At 41.0% G+C, this 15,100-nt stretch overlaps 1 protein-coding gene across 2 annotated transcripts in view; it reads left to right on the top strand.

Annotated features, from left to right (window-relative positions):
- LOC311424452 (uncharacterized protein) overlaps positions 1–15,100 on the top strand; it is a 184,351-nt gene that overhangs the window by 136,081 nt on the left and 33,170 nt on the right. For both annotated transcript variants that reach the window (XR_014686094.1, XM_084499629.1), the window contains one exon: positions 835–939. Coding sequence is in view for 1 of the 2 variants with exons in the window: in XM_084499629.1 (XP_084355755.1) it covers positions 918–939 (22 nt within the window). In the remaining variant the exon portion in view is untranslated. The remainder of the gene's footprint in view (positions 1–834; positions 940–15,100) is intronic.

Below are 15,100 nucleotides of genomic sequence, written 5' to 3' on the forward strand. Positions count from 1 at the left end.
GGTTTTTAACCTGAAGGAGACATGGTAAGTTCACAGTGTCCTAGCCAGTCTGTTATATGAATTCTAAGAAAGAAAAGGATGCTGCCTAGTAAGCAGAACATTCTTATTTCATTGGAGAGAAAAAAAAAAAAGTTGAAAAACCTCCTACAAAAGACATATGTTAAGCTTTTATATGCAATAGGAAACATTTTACTATTTTTAAGGGGGTTGTAGTGGCTGAGTGACAAAGATCAGTGAGTTTGCGAAGAGGCATGGGAGAAGATTTTTCCCAAATCTTCAGGAGGTTGTGACCTAAAGATTCAACACCAATTCCCTTTTATAAGGTGTGGCACTTGCTTTGTTTTGTCTAGTTAAATTGCAGCTGAAAAATTGGTCAGTCCTGCAAAGTTTCTTCCAGTTTCAATAAAAAGCTCTTGCTAGGAGGGTCGGGGCTGGATCTGAGCCCCAGCTTACCTTAAAGTAAGTTGCCACATGTGCTTATTGCTGCTCTTATGCACAGGGCCCTCTTTTATTTTTACATATAAAATAAAACCACAGCTCCCACCAATGGTCAAGATGCTGGTATCATAACCAGGGCTCTGAAGACCTGTTTAGAGTTGTATTGTATTTATTACAGCTCCTGTGCTTTTCCAGCAATGGGAATAGAATTCACTTTTCAACTCTTGCTTTTTAGTAGTAGCACCAACACGTGTCTTATATCAGGGAAATACCCTACTGTTTCCATTCAGCATTACTGTCTGCAACTGAAGATAGTTTTTGTCTTGGTTTGCATTATGGATTTAAACAACTTCATGGAACTAACAAGGAACTGTTTCTCATTTTCACTTCTGCCAGGAATCACAGCCATCTATCTGGAAGTACAGCCCGAGGAAGATTAGGGGGATCCCACATCATGAACTGAAACACTGGGGAAATATATGGTCATGCACAGTCTGAGAGGTAATGTTAAGATGTAGCTTGAGCAGATACCAAAAAATTGATTTTGCACTGTATACGTTTCATCAGTCCGACAAAATATGGGGATTTCATACTTTTATCGTTCATACTGAACTTGGTGACAATAGATTATGTGCTGTAAAATTAGCGTGCTCTGGTTAGTCTTTCTACATCTTCTACAACTTTCCCATGTGTCACCACCACCCAGGGAAAGAAAAACCTAAATTTAACTTACTACCTCCCAAAACAAGGAACTGAAATAACTACATCATCACAATAACTTTTTCAGAAAAAGAAACACTTTGGTTTTCTTTTTGAAGATATCCAAATGACGTCCAACTGATGTCTTGCTTGGAAAGGACAGCTAAATTTTAATGGATTTGTTGGCTACTTCTTTTCTGCCCTTCTGTGGTCTTAATGACCAAGGACAAATAGGTAGATCTAATGCTTGGGTGAGAAAATTCTCAACGAACTTCCCCAATTCAGAGGGATAAGTTATTTTTCTTTTTTTCCCCAATGCTATTTCATGCATCATATGACAAGACACATCTGTTCAGTGACTAATACAAAGGGAATATCCCATGCGTGTAAACGGCACAAGCCTGCCTCACACTCAACCTTTCTGAATTTTTTTCGAGGGCTGGTTATGCAATAAATAAATGGGGACAAACTCATCACGAGGAAGAACTTTTATTCGGCTTTGAAAGCGGCACTTTGGCTTGGAACAATATCCAACATCAAAATAATAATGAGTGCGTGTTACTGCTAACAGTCCTGGAGACAAGAATTCTCCATGCATCCAGAGCCAGCTTCTCAAGTCCTCTCTCCTTCATATCTTAGCTCTTACTTATGGAAAACCCTCAGTGAAGGGAGTGGGATGGGTTTGGAAGAGTAAATGCCTTGAGATTTGGCTTTTAGTGAACAGGAATGCCGAGCCTCAAAAAACAGCAGTGAGGACCTTGGTGGCTCCCTTCGCTATTTGCTTCTGTGGCGAGCCTAAGGGATACTACAAGGAAAAAGGAGAGTAGAGAAAAGGGGTCCTTGATATCTTCATCCTAATAGTGCCAATAAAACACCGAACATTTGCCTTTTGCAATTCATACCGCATTTCTGTAGGATCTCCCCGCAGGCCACTGAGCAGTCAGCTGAAGTGAATGGCATTTGGTCTGTGCCATCTGGAGTTGTCAGTTTAATGATGAAGGACTCAGGGAACAATTTAATAAATAAACCTAGCCAGTAGCCCTAGCAGTCCTTGGAGCTTTGCAATCCTTTGAAACAGTTGTGCAATAAAGAGGAAAATAAGAACGTATTGAAAAGGAGTATTTCATCAACAAGAAGCTGGGGAATAAATCAGAAAGAACCATGTACTGAAAGTAATGTATCTGCTAGGTTTGGCTGGACTTTTGGGATTGTTTTCCTTTTTTTTTTCCTATTCATAAATTGTTCATCAGCAAATTGTGGTCCGCAGCTCCAAATGGCGTATGACTGCATCATGCCATTAAAGTTTATGAAGCAGTGTCACCAGTGGAACTCAGTTACTTCCACCAGCTAAAATGTTGGCCTTGTGTATGTTTTTATGACCTTTTTTATTATTCTTAATTGTTTGATGATGACAGTATATTTCTTCCTTTATATAAGTCACAGGGTACATCTTTTGTTCTCTCTTGAGACAAATTGAAATTCAGAACAGAAGTAATCACTGCCGTGGCAGGTCCCTTGGGATAAGGGAGGGGAGTACACACCAGAGAGAGAGAACACTTAAACAGGCTTAGCTCATAGCTGGGCAATCTGCACATGAATCACCATCCATTGCATGAGGAATAGGATCTATGGAGTCTATCTCCACCGTCTTATGCCCTGCAAAACTGGTGGCACAGCCATTATGAGAACTCAGTGATCATTAGGACAGTTTTGCTAGTGTTATGGCAAGAGCAGACGACAATTTTTTAGTCCTAGAAGAGTTTAAGAGCTGTAGAATTTTTTTCCCCTTCCAAAGGTGAGGCAAGAAGTTAAGCGCTGAATAATTTCCAAATTACCTCTCTCAAATAATTTTGGGAGGTGTGTGTCTTCTCTTTACACAGGTGAGTTTTAATGTTCTAATCTGGGAGATATTTTGACACCCCCTGGCTCAGAAGGAGCACTTGCATATGATGACATTTAAATGGAATTTATTGTAAATAACGACTTGCTTTTCTGGACTTGTTTCGAAAGGGGAAATTCTCCCTAAGTGACCATTTCCCATTAAGACTTTTGATTTTTAACCAACTATTTTTAACAGTCTGCAACCAGCCCTAACGATTATCAACCACAAGTTGTAGATTAAGCAACTATGCCATTCCTGTTTTAGCCTTTGACTGAAGCTATAGCGCGGTTTTTACTGATCGGCACTATGGATTTATCCTGCTTAAACGCTCCTTTGAAGCACGCAGGCAGTCTTTACCGCGTCAGTGGAAAGATGAGGGTAATATTGTGAATGGCCGGGTTCCAGTTCTTCATAACTGAAGCCGTGGGATGATCGCCTTTTGTTTAAATGTCAGAGGATCATAGATGTCAAAGACGAGAAACGGCCTTTTAGATCATCAAATCTGCATCACAGCATGGAAGTCATAGAAATCCAAGGCAAGAGTAACACCGGGCCAGCGTCAGCGTTATCCCATTAGAGTGACTCTGAATTAGCAGCTCTGACTGACATCCCAACCAAACACAACTGATAGAGGGCCACATGGCATGAGGTATTCACTGAAGAATTTTACTGAACAACACATATGGCCATATTTTATATTTCACGGTTAAAGTAATACGAACTATGTAAGGAATTAACTTGAAGAAGCTTTGGAGGCCAAGCTAATCAAAATTCTTTAAAGTATAGGCAATGAACCATAACCTGGATATAAAATATTTCCCAATAGCTGTTATAATGCAACCAGCTGTACTCTGATTCACTCGCACTGATTAGCTGTTACCCTGAAAATAGCTTTAGGATTGGTGCTACTGCTGATGAAGGAAAGGACTGCTTTTGGTACAAACCAGCATGGCTCCATTGGCAGCAGCAGAATAGCATCCATTTCTACCAGCTGAGAATCCAGCCAGTACTTATTTAATATTAATACTGTTATGTAACCAGGAACAACTGATACACCCTTTTCCTTTATCTTGCTAATTACAAGCCAATAATACCTCCATATCCTTGTGTGCCTGGGCATTGCTTAAGCACATTGTGGTCAAAGAGTTTACTGGCTAGATTGCAAGGTTCAATTTGCTTCAAGGGAATTAAGACCTAAAGCAGCACTGTGAGTTTGCAGAGTTCTCCTGTCCCTCTTTGCGAGATTGCAAAAAGAAAGCTCTGGCGAGCATAGTTGATTCGGTTTGTGATTTCTCTGGCAGAGCAGGAAAGAAAAATTATTCTTCCTGACACCTTAGTTTACCCACCAGATTAGCCTCTCTCTTTCTTTCTCAAATTATTGTGTTTTTTTTTTTTTTTATTTTTTTTTTTCCCCCATGGGTTAAATTTTTTTTTTTTTTTTTCATTTTGTGTTCTTTTATAAATGTGCTTTGGCAGGAGTTGTGATTTTTTGGTTAGTAATCCACTTATTTTGTGGTTTAGAAAATATCTCAAATAACAACTTGGACACGTTGTTGACTGTCATTGTTGGCTGCTCGTGTGGCATGAGGAACATGCAAGGAAACACGTCCTTTCATGTTCAACCCCTACATCACAAACAAAGCAATGATCTGCTTCCTACCATGTATCTAACTGTACATAGCTTTAGGTTTGGAGAGGGGACTGCAAATGTCATATAAAAATGCAGGTATATAACCCTGACAGATAGATATATCCACAAACATATGCATGTCATTATGTCTTTATCTCTCTATTTCTGCCTTTCTATACATGTAGATGCATATCTCTGTCTTCGCAGTCAAGCATAAAAAAGTGCACTTATTTTCAGCCGGAGGTACATTTGTTCCTATAAATATGTTTGCCTGTTGTCTGCATTTTCATATACTGCAGCTGCCACGTAGCTCAACTATTGGTTAGATATAAGCTCACTTTTTCTTTCCGTTCTTTTCTGTAAACTTATGAACTGATGGGAGCATTTTTTTCATAACCCATAGATTAAGTCAATATGCCTTTGTCTCAGGGACGAGGGAAAAAAGCTGAACAAATAGCAGCTGTCTTTCAATAAAATGCATATGATGGCCGTAGGATGTTTGAGGATGTCAAATTTCATTGGAAATAACAAGTTTATTTGCATACGTTTATTAATGTTTGTGGTTACCAGAATAAAACTTGTGCTGAAGACGAAGGCTAAACTCTTTGAGAGCAGATGTATCATATAGTTGGAGTAAGCTCGTTGTATATATTTATGGTAGACTCCATAGGTCCCAGTCAAGATCTTGGCTCCCTTGCGCTAGGCACTGCATAAACAATTTGCGAGACTGACTCTTCTCCAAGGAGCCTAAATAGGCCAGGGAAATAGTATGACAGAGGAAGAATTATTAGTTCCTTTCCACAAATAGAAAAACAGGCAGAGGATGAGGAAGTGGCTTGCCAAAAATTGTGTAGAGCTAGGGTGACAACCTAGATTCCCCAAGTCCCAACCCAACGCTTTAAAACGGATCAGAGGAAATGGGTGCATATACCTCTATAAAGTGTAGGTTTGGAATCTCAGATGGGTTTTCGGTCATCTCAGGTTATGGGCTTGGAGACCAACAAAATTTGAGTGGGGACAGAATGTGAGGGATGTAGAAGTAGTCAGGTTTTATCGGCCCGTTGGAAAAAAAGGAGCCCAAATATTATTAATGGCAGCATCATTGTTGAACACTGCCTGAATAAAGACCACAGAACTTTAACCACACTTTCAAACCGCTGTCTGCACAGGCCATTGCAAACTGTTCCATGGAAGGCACGCAGCCACCCGCCATTAGACCTGCTTCACTTCCTCGCTCGGTACTTATCCATCAAAGCTATCATTCATGTTAACAGGTAACAGGGGAACCTCAAGCCTGAATTCATTATGAAACCCTTGGAACTGAACCAGCCTGGACAACCAACCTTCTGTTCAGCTGCTTCGATGTACATTTTTATTAGGGAACCAGTCTGGACTTCCTACAAAGTGATTCATAGGTCGTCTTCCCTAAGCCTGCAGTGATCGTCACAATGGGTTCTTGCTTTTTAACCGCATTCACTTACGGACTGTCATTCGAAGGCTAATAAATCTGGCTCCAGTCACCAGACTCTGCGGTATACATTAGACAACTGGAGGGTCTAAACTGTTCAACCACAGTCTTGTTTGGAGGCTGTTTTGAATGATGATTTTCCATTATTACAGGCTTTACTAATTATTTCGTTTTATTGCAGTGATGCTAACAAGGCCCAGTACTGAAGTGGGACAACACTAGGCAAACACACAGTAAGGAGTCTGTGCCTGAATCATGCCTAAATACTGTAACACACAGTGAACTCTCACAAATGAATAGAGGGCAGGAATGTTTATAGGACATTTTAGATCCAGTCGGACCTCACTGTGGGTCCTCTAAGAGATCGTCAGCAGAGGTGGCAATCTTCGCTTCAGCAGATAAAACTCTTAAGATTCAGAAGGAAAGCTTTCAATATGGTCTTGAAGAAAATCCTTACATTAGGTGAAATTAAGTTGGCTGAATGTTGTTCTTTCAGTTCTTCTCTATATGGAGACTGGTTTTAATATCACCTTCTTACAGATTCTGTAAGCTTTTGGGCATACACACGTCTTGATAAGTTGTTAAATATTAGAAGTCTTGAGCATTAGTCCTTCCACTAATGGCCATTTTTTAAAACAGAAAACGAGAGGGTGTTAAGCAGTGTTGTTGCTTGAAACCCCTCTCCCAAGTTTCTTTCAATGGAACGCTGCTCAGAGGTCAGGAAAGCACAGGGAAGCGAGAAGTGTCTGTAATAAAAACCTTCCTGTGATTCCCTGAAATGAATAGCTCACTGATGCAGGTCACAGTAGTCCTTATGCCAAGAAGCTGAAATAAGATCCTGAAAGTGTCAGAAGGATGTTCAGCTCCTCAAACATAAAATTAAACAAAATAAGAAGTCCTAAGGACAATATTCAGAAAGATAACCAGGATCCTAACTTCTTGTGGGTGCTATGTACCTAACAATTTAAATCTCCTACATCCAATATTCACCCGACCACCCCTCAGAAGAGTCATTTTACTAATGCTGCTCAAGATCCATATTAATAACTAATTTTAGGCTCTGAGATGCCTGTATTAGGAGCACAGTTACCTTTTTCTTTTCTGGCCGAGTGCAGTTTCTCAGTCACTCAACATTTCTCTCCTTATGCTTTTGATGAATTCTATTGGGCATCTTAAAATATGTGTTGTTCTAAATGGTTTGGGTTAAATTCAGCACTGAGAAGCTCTGAGGAATAGCACAGCATCTGCAGGGATAAACTGGGGGAAGTCAAGTGAGCTATTGCATTGCAGAAAGGCATTTCAGGTTTCGTACAGAAGTTCAAACAAATATTGTGGTTGTCGTCATTTATTGTAGAGGGATGTTGGGGAACAGAGGGAAGAAGTAACTGGAAGTGACTAAAGAGCCAGAGCTTAGAACTTCTGACATGGAGCTTGACGACCAAACCACCATAATATCCTTTTTTTCCATGTAAATAACATCTGATGATGAAGGCGGTGGAATTTTACAGTGGTTTGTAAGCAAACTAGATTTTCAGGTTCAGTAACATTGCAGATCAGTAGTTGCTGTTTCAGTTCCCAGGTTAATTTTATGGAATATTTTGCATTGTGCCAGACTTTAATTAATTCCAAATGATTTCTGCTTTCTCTTACTTTTTTTTTTTTACTTTTTTTTTCCCCTCCTTTCGCATGTTACTGTCTTACAAAGGAACTAAACTCTCAATTTTCTCTAAGACCGGTAATTATATGCATAAGCGATCAGAAATCTCAACTATTTTTCTGCAAACCAATTACAGACATTTAGGATAAGGGTAATTCGCTTCCTTAAAAATACGTTAAAAACTCATTTACATAAAAGTAAATGAAATAACATTGTTAAAGTACTAAAAAGAAATTTCGAGGCACAATTTTAGAGGAGACAAAAACCTTCCTGGTTTTCCGCATGACATTTTCAGACCATGTTTTCTAATATATCTCAAGGAATTGTGACGTTTTTTCAAAGCAAACTGCTTCTGGTACATCAGGTTCTTAAACTAAATAGCTTGCTTGCAAACTGCCTTGGATGAAGCACTTTGTACTTTCAGGATATGTTCTTCGCATTCCTCTTTTACTAAGAATGCTTAGGATAATAATCAGCGTCATAGAGACACTTCCTACAGTGCAAGGTTGAATTTTCAACAGCTTTAGCTAACCCTTACTGGTATCCACTTAACCTAAGTTAGACAGTGCCCTCTAAAACATCCAAACATGTGAACCTGTTCTCTTTTGCACTGGACAAGTAGGACTCAAGTGAAGACGAGCACTTGAAGACAGGGAGATTTGTACCAGCATCTCTGCAAGTCCACTGAGAATGACTACAGATGATTTTTTCTTCCCTGCTGTGGAGGGCTAAAGAATGCTTACAACTTCCGCTTGTTGCGAGTTGGCCCGTGCAAGAAAAATTGTCTTCCATCTCCCCACTTCATCACAACATTAATCAACCAGCGCATTGTTCAGAGTCTCCCTCTTCACTGCCTCCTCGGCCCTGCAGCTTGTTTTAATCACACGGTAACATGCTCAGATTTATGGAGCCCCTGAATCACAGGGTCCCTAAGCAGAGGGTTGAAGGAGTTGCTGGGGCATTTCTCAGGAGTAAAATGCTCAGCCTGCCCTTGTGTCAAGAGCATCAGCAAGCACACCAGGTCAGTCCTCTCATCCCATAGCGGCTGCTTTGGGGCTTGAGTGTTAGGATATATCTGCAGGAGGAGCCCAAGGGCTCTGCCAGGCTGCTAAGTCACGGGCTGTGGGGATGTCTCATATTCTGGGTTTCTGGGGTCACAGACCTACGAACAAGGGGGTCAAGGAGTTTTGCTGAAGGTGGTGCCACAGGGTTTCTAGGCTGCCTGTGCTCTTCTCTCCATTTGCATTCCCGTCTTTATCACGCCAGTGATTTCCTTTGCTTGCCTCATTTGTAATAATGATAACATTGTAAAAGCCTGCCCTTTCAAAGAGCAGGAGCACTTTGAGTCACAGACCTGCTCTGTGAATCAGAGCCCTTTTCTTCCCTTCCAATGCTGTCTTCTTCCCATCCTGCCTCCCTGTTCAGGAGCCCTGCCAGGTCCCCAATGACAGTGTGAAGCCTTTCTTTAAAACAAGACTTTAAAGCGACAAAGAAAAGAAAAAAAAAAATAAAAAAAAATCAGCAAGCAAAGGCTAGAAAAGCAAAGCATCGCCGCCTTTTTGTGCGCATCCTCCCCCCTTTCCCCCTGGGAGGCAGGAGCGGAATAACCAAAGTAAATGCATGAGACTTTAATTCGAACAAGTTGCTGGCATGGCTTGGGGCCAGCGCGTCCCCCCCCTGCGCCGGCTCCCAGGCCCCCAGGAAAAGAGCAGGGCGGGGGTGGGGGCTGAGTCAACAGCTCAGATGCACTTTCTCAGCAGTCAGCTGGGAAGCCCGTTCGGGTTAGTCTATGTGAGTGGGACTTGTGTCTCTTCGTATCGATCTGTTTTGGATACCAGGCACCAGTGTTTTCACATCCCGGCTTTGAACCGGGAGGCGAGAGGGGGAAAAGGGGCTGAGGTGAAGGAGAGTGCAGAGCAGAGCGCAGATGTCACAGAGAGGGATCAGAGCTGAATAGAGTAGAGCCAGAAAAGGAGGAGAAAAAGGAGGTGAAACTGCAAGGTGCAGGGCTACAAGGCTTGGTGGCTCGGGCAGGTAGCAGTGGCCGGGAGCTGGGGACTATCCCACATTGTGTGTGCCAGGGAGAGGCAGGCTGTTCAGTAGAAATTGAGCAAGAAGGAGAAGAGGACAAAGGATAAGTGGATGATGCAGCAAGGGACCAGTGGGGTGACGCACTGGTGGGGACAAAAGACAAAGCATTGCTGTATGCAGATGGAGGGATGGGCAAAGGACACAATCGTCAGGCCCGGAGTTGTTATAAACATCCTGCCGAGAAAGAATCCTGCTTTTTTCAAATCTCTCGGTCTGAAACTGTTCCAGCTAACCTCTCTCCAAATAACAAATACGGTAATGGATGTTTACCCCTGCTTCCCCCCATACACACACACGTTGTCAATCATTATTTTGGCTAAACAGTTTTATGACTATTCCCCCTTCCCCAAAGTCATGTTTATTATTACAGCTAAACACTGACTTTTCTAATAGCCTTTTTATGCATCCTTTTAAATGTCTTCTCTAATAATCCAAAGGAACTTCTCATAAACTCCCCCTTAGTGGGAAAGGGGCAAGATTGCTTGGGCAGATTAACCAGGCACATTTTCACTGCTCTATGTATTTTACAGAATGTGGTCTCTAATAGCTAATGCTGGAATGAAAAGCCACGAGCAGGATTTTCACTAGATATTAAGCTGCTAGGCTTGGTTACTATCAACATTGATGTGTTTATTTATTTATTTGGACTGAAATAGCACCTTGCTTTTTTATTATTTTTTATTTTTTATTATTTCCTTGCAACTTTCCGACAATGAAAAGTGTTTGCTTATAAATGCATGGGTAAGAGATCTGAACATCTAGTGCTTCAAAGCACGACCATGTATTCTTCTTTCACGTCACACTGAACAGTAAGTCACAGAAGTTTATCCAATGACTTCAAACTCGGTCACGACTGTTTGCAGTTTTCAGTAGGACTAATTATCCTTGTTTTTCCTACCTCAAGTAACATTAAATAGACTTTTTTTGGAGGGAGAAATGTATCCTGAGAGATTCAGCCACACAATATGGATGCAAATCTAGTTTTCAATAAGAAAGTAATAACAGGGAGAATTCAGCAAGACTGGTTGTAGACCACTTAAGGCATCTTGTAGTTTAGTGGCAATCACTCTCTAGAAGAACCTGCTTCTCCCTTGCTTCATACCACGTGGAGTCATTCGTACTCATAAAAACTGCTGCCTCAGTTTGAGTAGAAAATGCCCACGTTCTGTGTTCATAAGCCTGACAGTGTGTTTCCTGCCAGAGGTTAATAACAAGGCTCTAACCTACATGCTCAAAAATTGCAATTACTCTGCAACGTAGAAGAAATCAGAATTCTTCATCATGGGCAGCTTTGCTCCACAGTGAGAACTAAAGGTTCAATTAAGTTTGTGGTCATAGAGATGCCATCAGTCTCTAATCACATCCTGTTTTGACGCTAAATGTGTTTTGTTTTCCAGTTCTGGGAGCTGTGCACTCAAATCCCTTAGATTAGGCACGTTGTTTGTTCATGTATCCTTTGAATATTTGTATAGAATATTTCCTTTTGACGAAAAAACAGTAATAGTAACGATGATACCTGCATCTTAGATACTGCTTCCTACATGTAGAGTTGTAATTGTTTGATAATGCAATTAAAGTGACTTTAAACAAGTCACTGCTATAGACCTTTGTTCTCCAGGGCCCCAGTGCACAAATTAATGTGCAGGCTTATGCTGCAGCAAGAGTAGCTCAGGTTAACTATTTGGAAAAACATCCTAGCAATAAAGAAAGAAATTTTTTGAGAGCTTAAACTTCATAGACATTTACAAAGAACTTATTGCTTTTCAAGTGCAATTTCCAGATCAAGCAGTCCTTATGAACAGGCCTAAAAAGCTAGTTTTGGAAATGACATGGGCAAAACAGCTCCTGTCTTGGAAGAGGGTAGTGGACGGTGACCTAGAGTTCACTTCTGACTCTGCTTCTATGAATATCCCCACTCTATGCATGGGAAATGAAGGCAGAGAGCAGTGAAAGGCCATATCCAACGTCATGAAGCAAAACTGCAAGTAGAACTTAGGTCTGTTCTCTATGGGGGCAAGCTAAAAAGTAAGAAATAATAAAAAATAAAAATAAAAAGGAAAGAAATAAAAGTAAATAATGGGTTCATTGTAGGCTTTTTTCTGCCTCTAAGTTTGAGACTTTCCTTCATTGCTTCAACATTTGAAAGGAACCTTTACCTGCTGTTCAAGAGTAGACCAGTACATCCAGACCAACTTATCTTCTGGCTTAGCTCCTCAAAAGCTCCTTGTATGGACCAGAGTACCAATGTGTGGCCAGAGGGATGCCTGTTTCTGGGCCACTTCACCTGCACTTGCTCGACAGACAGTGTGTAGCATTTGTGCAGTACCAAGTCACACCAGCTCTAGGAGATTTCCACTGTCACAGCAGGCAGGAGCTGCCTGAAGATGAATGGTTTGGCCCATGCAATTCTTCCCAAGCCAATAACATTTCTTTGATTCTTTTCAATTTTTTTGACACTTTTGAAAAGTAATTAAAAACTGCAGCAAGTATACACTGAGCAATTAAGAACTAGAAAGGAATATTGGTCATTACAGTAGCAGTGACGACCATTCATTTTAAACGATTGTGTCCAGAGATTGAAACCAATTGCAATAGCAAAGCAACTTTTATTGAAGAACACTGTTCTTATTTTGAGGTTACAGTCACTGTCCTCTAATTTTAACATTGTTTAGTATTCAAGAACTTGAAAAGGATAGTGTTGATTTTGAAATGGGTTTCAGCCATTAAAATACAGGGGGTATTGGTGAAATTCTCAGCTCAGATGATAAATTATAGACTGCTTCTCCTTATGTTACCTTACTTATGTAGCCAAGCCTGGAATTAGTGTGAAGCTTATCAAGAATTCATTGTTGATATCAACCAAATCTCCTTCCCACTGAACCCAGGATTCTCTTGAATTTGGAGGGAAGAGCAAGAGTATATTGCATGTAATTAGCCTGTGGATGAAATTCTTACAGAGATAAGCCTGAATTAAACCCTGGATCTGTACACCCCTAAATGTACGGGGAAAAGTAAAAAGAGAGTCCCAGGCTGGTCTCCCATGCTGGATCTGGTTTCCCATCTAAAAAATGTAAGCACCCATTTAATGTGCTAAATCAGAAAAGTCAAGGCTTCAGGAATGGTAGAAAATTCTTTTTAAACTTTCTTCTCTCATTTTCTTACAGAAACTTGAGTTTTCAAGCTAAATTGAAAACACCCACAGAAAACATTTGCCCTAATTTTTCATGTTTCCATCAGAAAACAGCAAATCCAGTTTTATCTGCAAACAAGTAGTCTCAGCTTTTTGTCAAAAAATAGTAATCAGAATTGAAGTATAATCATTTTTTTATGCAAAGTCATAACTTTCCATGGGAAAACCTCCAAATTCCATTTAAGGGCATGTCTACATTCTAGACAAATAACACAGATACACAGAAAAGCTTTAAACTAGCTCGCTCCAGTACCAGTAAGAGTCTAGCACTGGCAATATCAACTCAGCATAGACTACTCTATCCACTTCTCCGACTGGAATCAGCTACATGCACAAGCTCCTATTCATGCCATGTTGGATTGTGGCTCTGAGCCTTTTTTTCCTTTGCCTTTGGCCAATATCTTTGGAAAAACATTAATGAGCTCAGCAATAAAAATGCAGGTCCCATTCTATCTTCAGTACCAGATGTCTGGGGTGAACACAGCCAGTGAAGAAAACTTATGGCCTTCACTGTTGGGGAGTTTTATTCTGCACCTGGTCTCTTCTCTACAGCTTCAGTATGGGGAAATCTGTAGAAGAAATGAACCACCAGTTTCGTTTGCTTTGTAACAGGGAGCAGCCAAGGTCCCTTGTTTTGGGGACTCTGAAGCTGAGTGATTTGTGGAGCATCAGGCGGGAAGTGTGTGAGGAAAGCCGAGCACAGGGCCCAGATCTCTGCCACCTCCCGTCACCTAACAACAAAGTGATATTTTTCTCTGTGCAGGAAATTGGATCTCAGTCTTTAGAGGCAAGACAGTCTAGAGAGCAATTGCCTCTCTCCTGGCCAGGCATATGCCAGTAAGTGTTGGCATTAGGCACAAAGAGAAAAGGACAAGAGATTTTCCTATTGACCTTTGCAAACTTGAAAAAGGCTCCCATTGGTAATGCTAAAGGCAACATACATTATTGTTCAAAAGAGAAGTGCCTCTAGCAAGTTCCTGATGGATAATAGTGGTGTTTACTTAAGGAAACTGGGTAATCACAAAGGTTATTTTTTATTGGGTGCCATCCTTTTTAGCATCCTCGTACACAGCCGACATCAATGTGTGTCATTAACAATGACTTGTAAAAGGATACAGCAGTTGCTAAGGAAACCTCTGTTGCACAGGAGCTAAACAAATAACAGCAAATTAAGCAGGGAGCAGAGGCCAAGAAGGGCCTGATTCTGCAAAACTTTACCCATGCAAGCAGTCCTAGGCTGCAAAAACCAGTCTTGGGAGTTTGCTAGGAGATGTTCAACCACTCACATGAGAAAAAGTTTGGAGATGCAGGTTGCTCGTCAGAGACTCCTCAAACTTTTGTACATTCACTAAAGCAGATCAAAGGCAGCATACAGTAGAAATAGCACACAGCTATTTCTGGCCTCTGAATATAATTAATTGTCATTTGAAAGCACCCGTGTAATCTCTGTTGTGATATTAATTTCACTGAGAGATGCTAGCAGGAAAGACCGATGTACATGGCCTTCAATCATCCATTAATCTTCAGGAAGTGTATGGCAGATGGGACACTTTTAAGCGTTAATGGGATGTGTCCTCAGGACAAACCCAGGTATCCCCGTGTGCTTCAGAGAGTCTAAGGGATTTTCAGGGAAGGTTTGTCTTGGTGGTAGGGGTTGCAGCTTTGTCTTAAGGGCTGGATGGGATAAACCAAGAGGACCTGTACTTGCAAAGACCCAAAAACAGCAGAGCAGCTTTACAGGAGTTCTGCAGAGATGCTCTGAATTCCTTCTGTCTGTGAAAGAGAGACAAGAATATCAGTCCAGCAGCAACTTTGCTCCATGAAAATCCTGTTGTTGGTTTTTGGTTTGTTGATTTATTATTTTTTTTTTCAGATGACAGGTAGTTTTCTCTTCATGGTGATTAGATGAGATGACCACAGGAAGAAACAACCACCATGACGCAGCTGCTTAATAGCTCCTCATGCAGAAGGTTCTGCAGCACCTCCAGGTCATTCATCACACACCACATTAAAACGAGGTTTGGAACAAAAAGCATGAAGTTATA

The sequence above is a fragment of the Aythya ferina genome, assembly GCF_964211825.1.
Source record: "Aythya ferina genome assembly, chromosome: 27".
Taxonomy (NCBI): Eukaryota; Metazoa; Chordata; class Aves; order Anseriformes; family Anatidae; genus Aythya; species Aythya ferina.